The sequence below is a fragment of the Centruroides vittatus genome, unplaced genomic scaffold, assembly GCF_030686945.1.
Source record: "Centruroides vittatus isolate TY-2023 unplaced genomic scaffold, ASM3068694v2 contig_458, whole genome shotgun sequence".
Lineage (NCBI taxonomy): Eukaryota > Metazoa > Arthropoda > Arachnida > Scorpiones > Buthidae > Centruroides > Centruroides vittatus.
Window position 1 is genome coordinate 151,499 of NW_027122254.1, and position 7,298 is coordinate 158,796.

The 7,298-nt window shown below is 35.1% G+C and overlaps 2 protein-coding genes across 2 annotated transcripts; both read left to right on the plus strand.

Moving 5' to 3' along the window:
* Positions 1-4,342: 4,342 nt before the first annotated feature.
* LOC136977379 (protein FAM200C-like) lies at positions 4,343-5,002 on the plus strand. The gene has a single exon (XM_067272836.1). It carries the CDS (start codon positions 4,343-4,345, stop codon positions 5,000-5,002), a length of 660 nt encoding a protein of 219 aa, XP_067128937.1.
* Positions 5,003-5,104: 102 nt separating this feature from the next.
* On the plus strand, positions 5,105-5,776 carry LOC136977380 (protein FAM200C-like). Its single transcript, XM_067272839.1, has one exon. It carries the CDS (start codon positions 5,105-5,107, stop codon positions 5,774-5,776), a length of 672 nt encoding a protein of 223 aa, XP_067128940.1.
* Positions 5,777-7,298: the final 1,522 nt, after the last annotated feature.

Below are 7,298 nucleotides of genomic sequence, written 5' to 3' on the forward strand. Positions count from 1 at the left end.
GTAGAACGAGTGAGTTTTACCCATATCTGATCCAATATAATTCAGAAGGTCCCCTCTTTAAAAAGGCTGATTTTCTAAATTTATTAATTATATTATTCATATTTTAATACAGATTCCTTATATAATTTTCAAATACAAAGATAATTCTTAAAAAGATCCTATTATTCCGTTTACAAGTCTAGGATAGTTTTTTAATGTTGTAATTCTATACACTCAAGTGCACACTTATGTTTTAAATAAAGCTTAAAATTAAGTTTTCCAATTACAATATACAGTAAAAAGTAAATAATAATAGTTATTATTATTTTCAAATTTTCGTTTATTTTTATTTTGCTAAATCGATTATCTGGAGAATAAATGCAATTACTTCTACGCGTAACATCAAGATATAGCTTAATTATAGAAGACAAGCCACAGATCAGATTAATTTTAATATAATAATACGTTGGTTCATTAATATATAACTTAGTTTTCCTTATTTAAAATAAGGTAGTTGTTTACGAAAGATTAGTGGTATATTCAAAGGGAGGCCAAGTGGCTCTGGTACCCTTCAAAGATAAAAGAAAACAAATACTAGAAAATTTTCTAAAATATTTTTTCCTAATTAAATTTCATTCTAAGTATTTTTGCTGTTGTCTCTGATTAGCCAAATTTAGGCCACATTAAGATATATTAATTTTTTTAGACTTACCACACCTTGTAGGTCAAGTGATGAAAACGGAGAGATCAGATGAAGATAAATTTCATTCTTTTATTTATATCGTGCTGTCTTCTATTTATACACTACTTATAAATTAGTGGTCATGTAAAATGAGAATTTTATTGAATTCGCATTAAAAATGTTTTTATCCGTTCAACTCGGCTCCCCAAATTCTGAGTGCCCCATTTCAGTTTGTTAACTTTCCAGTATTAATACTAGAAAGTTAACAAACTGGAATATTGCTGTGCTATTTCAAATATTGTTAACAACTTAAAATTTTTATAAATATTTATATATTATCAGAATCGATAGATATATTAGTCTCTCAGCTACGTTCTAAAGTAATGTATCAGGTTGCCGATAGCTGGCGCTCGAGTCACTTTGCGGCAATTATATGACTTACCTATTTGACTAATAGGTAGTTTTGCCATTTTCAAATTTGTAACTTTTTTCTGCGAGAAAAAGAATCAAGAGAATGCCGAACAAGTGTTTTGTGACGGGTTTAAGTCTGGCTACTGCAAATCTGGTGAAAAGTGGCATTTTTTACACCACATCAGAACCAATTAGATAAGTGGAAACGTATAATACCTCGAAATCATTTACAACTCACAGGAAAATCGCGAATGTATGAATTGCACTTTGATGTCTCACTTTAAAACTATTATATTGCTACTTATTGTGTGTGCAAGTTTTGTACATAATTTTCTCTTTCTACGTAATTAAACAGATATACAGATAAATTTCTGTATATCTGTTTAATAAATAGGTGCATTTGCATTTTTCTATATTGTATTTCATTGTATATCTGTAACAATATAATTAGAAAAACTATAGCGTATCCTCTAGTACATTTAAGCAGCCACAGAAATTTAAATCAGATAAAGGCAAACTTTATTTTTTCAAATAATTTATTAATTTTAATATTACATGAAGTATAGAACTTTATTTGATTCAGTAACAATAAACAGCATTTTGAATGCCATACACTTTGTATTTTTGACACATGAAATTGCTTTTCATGAAATAGTATATAAAATATTCTGCACCATTAAAAGTAGAATATGAATGCAGAATTGTTGATATCCTACTCTGACATCTTTCCTTGTATATAATTTATATACAGTATATAGAATTAAAAGACATGCTACTTTATATTTTAGACTCTGTATAGTTGCTGTCAATATCTAATAATACTGTTTGAGTTCTTGCCATCTTAAATTTGTTTTATATGTGAACTTCTAATTCATTATCATCTTCCTGTAAATATGAAAATTGACATTTAATCCTCCTCTCTTTAATCTGTTCCTAATCTTTTTTGGCTCAACTTTAATTACTCTCTATCTCATTAATAAACACAATATCAATTGTAAGTAGCATTTATCATAGCTCCTTTGTCAATGCAGCTTGCAATAATTTACCTAATATTAATAAAAAAGATATGGGCACATGATACACTCCAAAATCCATTCTAAATTTCCTTTTTGTAACACTTCAATCTATCCCAACACTTGTCTTAACATTTCTATACATATCTATAATTAAATTTATTTAACTCTCATAAACCTCTCTTCTTCCTGATTCAAAGAGAATTCACTGAGGACATTTCATATTAAAAATGTATAATACGCCAAGCTATAATGTTTTTGTACTATCTTTTCTCCCAAAACTCCTAAAAATATTTAAAAATGAATCGAAATTGTGAGCAAAAGCAAACTGTCGAATCAATTTAAAGTCTAAAATCACGAAAGTGACAAATAATAGAATTATAAATATTAGCGAGGTTGAGGCCGAAGTTTTAAACGCGAAAACGTGTACGTCGGACGTTCGGCGCTGCTTTCCTGTAAGCCTAGAAGTTTGATAATGGTGTTTGGAAAGTCAGTGGCATGATGCCACTGACTTTCCAAATGCTCGACATTCCAAACGTCATTGTCAAACTTCTAGGCATACAGTAAAACGGTGCTGAACGTCTGACGTACACGTTTTCGCGTTTAAAACTTCGGCCTCAATCTCGCTATTATCTACATTTATGAATAAATACAGTAATGTTCAAAACCGGATTAAAATAGTATTTACAAATAGTCTTTTAAAAAGACAAAATATCTGAGTAAAAAACGAGAAAATTTTCATGTTTAAAAAGGATTTCGAATGTTTACAGTCGACTCTGGCTGTTCTCGAGCTAAACTTACGCCTCAAAGCGATTACAGCACTTGAAATGGAAGAAATATATATTACTCCACAGCTTATGTGATCGCTAATTCATAAGTAGTATAGAAATAGAAGACACGGCACAATATAAATAAATAAATAGTGAATTTTAATTAAGAAGAGATTTTTGGAAATTTTTTTAGCTTGGTTTTCTTTTTCTTTGGAGGGTGCCATGGTCCCTTGGTCCCTCTTTGAGTGCACCACCAGGAAGTAGAGATTTGAAGCTGCTTATTCATATTTTGAACTGATGAAACGTCTGCTGAATAAGTGATAAATTCTTTAGTTTGTTCAAGGTAATTGTTCGTACATGTTTTAATTTTGGTGATATGCATGTTAAAGTATTTTTCTTGATATACATAGGTGTACTGGAATGATAATTGATGACTTTCCTTACATTACATGGTTTAATGTATTTTTTAAAACTTAAGCTGTTATGAGACCTTTGGACTTATGTCTAAAAATGGTAAATTATTATTATATCAAAAGTTTTGTTGGTTACTATATTATTGGCACGGAACAGAATTGTTAAAATCATTTATAGTTAAATAATTGCTGTATGAAATTGTTAAATAATTGGATTTACAAATACCACAAAAGTACAGGTCGAAGTATTATTGGCCATCCCTTAGATCAGTGGTTCTTAACCTGGGTTCGACCGAACCCCTGGGGTTCGGCGAGTCAGTCTCAGGGGTTCGGCGGAGGTCAACCACCTGACGTCATCGTGACGTAGAAACCGTATTGGTTTCGAAAACTAATGCTACATAACGTGTGTTCTATTGGGAAACTAACTTCTCTTACTCTCTAACTTCTACTACTCTCTAACTGAAACGAAGTGAAGAGGTCCCAATCGAATACACGTATAAACGACCTGCAAGACGGTCAAGCACACACCTGACTCATACGTTCGTGATGACACGCCCCACTCGGCTATCATTGGCTGCGGGTGATCACGCAACATCGCTTGGCCTTTCTATGCTGCAGGAAATTTGGTGCGCCCAGTATTCGAATTGTGACTGTCGTGATTGTACGTCGTGTGATTTCTTTTTTAATATTTTAATCCCTTCATACTATGTCGAGCAAAAAAAGAAAGTGGTCGGACGAATATGTATAATATGGATTCACATGTATAACGGAACGTGATGGGAGTCAGCGTCCTTGTTGCATGATTTGCAATGCCAAGTTGAGCAATTCTAGTCTAGCACCGGCAAAACTAAGAGAACACTTCTTTAATCTGCATGGAAATTACAAAAATACAACACTCGCTGAATTCAAGGTGAAGAGGGCCAGATTTGATGAAAAGGGTAGTCTGCCTGTCCTCGGCTTTGTACCCATCGATAAACCGATCCTTACAGCATTGTACGAAGTCGCTTACCTTATCGCAAAGCAGGGCAAACCACACAATATTGGTGAAAACTCATAAAACCAGCCGTGTTGAAGATGGCGAATATCATGCTGGGAAAAGCGGCTGAAGTTAAGTTATCCCAAATTCCTCTTTCAAATGACACCATCAGTGACAGAATAGACGACATGAGCAAAGATATCTTGGCCCAAGTAGTTGCAGATCTGATTTCAAGCCCGGCAAAATTCAGCCTTCAACTCGACGAAACTACAGACGTTTCCAGTCTAAGTCAGCTTGCAGTATTTGTGCGCTATGTGAAAGACGACGTTATAAAGGAAGATTTTTTATTATGTAAGCCTCTTACAACAACAACTAAGGCAGCCGATGTAAAGAAACTTGTGGATGACTTCTTCAAAGAAAATAATCTTTCGTGGGATATGGTTTCTGCAGTTTGTTCGGACGGAGCTCCAGCCATGCTGGGAAGAAAGTCTGGTTTTGGTGCGCTAGTGAAAGCCGATGCACCACACATCGTTGTTACACATTGTATTCTACACAGGCATGCGTTGGCAACAAAAACCATGCCTCCAAAACTGGCAGAAGTCTTAAAAATTGTAGTGGAATGCGTGAACTATGTGCGAAATAGTGCTCTGAGGCACTGCATCTTCAAGGAGTTGTGTAAAGAAATGGGGTCTGAATTCGAGGTACTTCTGTACCATTCAAACGTTCGGTGGTTATCCCGGGGACAGGTTCTGAATTGAGTTTTTGCCCTACGTGAGGAATTAGCCCTGTTTTTGCAAGAGCACCAACATGGTCATGCAGATTGCTTCAAAAATTCTGAATTTATTCTCATGCTTGCGTACATGGCTGATATCTTCGCAGCTCTCAATCATCTGAATCAACAGATGCAGGGCGGTGGTGTCAACATCATCGAAGCGGAAGAAGCCCTGAAGGCGTTTCAAAAAAAGCTACCGTTGTGGAAACGACGAATAGAAAACGGTAACTTTGCAAACTTTACCCTGCTAGACGAATGTGTAAATAAGAATTATGATGTGCCTGGAATCGGAGATATTTCTGTATCGGGGGAACTGAAGCACGCAATTTCCATGCACTTAGACGAGCTTGCAAAGTCTCTTGAAGGGTACTTCCCTTCAAGAGAGTTATATCCAGCATGGGTGAGGCAGCCGTTTACGTTTGATGTTGAGAAAACAGATGTCAATGATACATACCTGGATGAAATCATTGAAATTCAGCAGAGCCAGGTTCAACAGCAACTCTTCAAAACAACAACGCTCTCATCGTTTTGGTGCCACCAAATAGTAACGTACTCTGCTATTGCGAAGAAAGCTCTGGAGATTTTGATACCGTTTGTGACAACATATCTTTGCGAGCAATCCTTTTCGAGGATGCTGGACATTAAAACGAAGAAAAGGAACAGACTTAGTTGCGAAAATGACATGCGAGTGGCACTTTCCAAGGTAAAGCCTCGCATTTCCGAACTGGTGTCTAAAAGGCAACAGCAGCAGTCACACTGATTTTAAATTTTGTTCTTTGTTCTTAATGTTTTGTTCTTTGTTCGTAATGTTTTGTTCTATAATGGTTTTGTTTATTTTGTGGACCAATAAAATATATACCTATGTTTTGAATTTGAAAAATTATATTTTATTTTTCCAATTAAAAGGGGTTCGGTGAATGCTCATATGAAACTGATGGTGTTCGGTACCTCCAGCAAGGTTAAGAACCACTGCCTTAGATATATTATTCGATTGTATTGCAGGTCAGACTAAAGGCGTTCTACATAAAGGCATGAAAGAATCTCGCGCTTGCGGGAACCTCGCAAATTTGGTAGTGTATTTCAGTAGTTAAATCATCAGATCAGTAATTATTGAGAATATAATTGTAACGGCATCTTTAGCATCTGCAGAAAGATCGTTTTCAACATAAAATTGATCATGAACTACTATTGTAAACATTTTTATTTATTGAGTGTTTTATTGTCTGTTTCGATATTAATTTAAAATGTCCATACTGTATTATAGCAAACCTTAATAAATTTACTCTCTAACTCCATCGCTCTATTAATGGATTACAAAAATGAATTTTATCTAGGATCTCACAAATCCTAGAACCACTGCTGAGTCAAACCCACTTGTAATGGAAGAACTTCTGGTCAGCCATATAGTCTAAATGAGCCTGTTCTTCGCATTGGTAAATCAATCAACCAATCAACTATTCATTCACTTATTAGGGTGATGCAAAAATTAGTTTATTGATTATAATTGTGACAATTTGTTAATTAATAAATTATTGCTGGTCTATCCCCATTGAGGGGAACGACCAACAATGACCCCATAATTGAACATAAATAATAGTTTGGTTCAGGATGCTTTTAATGATACACGTAAGAAGTATTACGGCGCTGTTCAGCACTATATTTCGCGACACCGGAGTTCAACAGTAACTGGGTGGATAAAACCATTGAACGCTGGTAATTAGTTGTGGATTCTCTCCTGGTAAACGGTCCGGCCAGTTTTCCGGGTTTTCTTTTTCTTTACGTTAGTAACACCTAAATAGAGGCCAGTTTCCCATAAAAGTCCTGAGAGGCATCCTCCCTTCGCAGATCGTCTACGTGTTGCGTTGCCATAACCAAATAACAAAACGAGTTTGAATACAATATACAAATCAGGGGTGTTGTTGTAAATTAAAAATTACTAGGGCGCTAATCAGCGCTCCGAGTTTGAATCGACAGTGTTTATAGAGTTTTCTATGGGTAAAGCGCAACGTTGTGGCGCAATATCTGCCAAACGGCTTAAATGCGGCAAAAATGACCTTCGTAATCAGGCAAAAAACTGCTCAAGAAGTAATTTTTTAAGTTTTTTTTAGCCGAGATACTATACATAGTTTAAACTTTAACCTGAATGTTCACAAAGTACAAGGGCTTCGGCTTGCTTAAAAAAATGTATCAGGGAGCCTCTCTGGTACGCCCAGACACGACTACAGCGCTGATACAAATGTGTTTAATACACAAGTAGAGAACTAAGTTTTTTCGATTTTCAA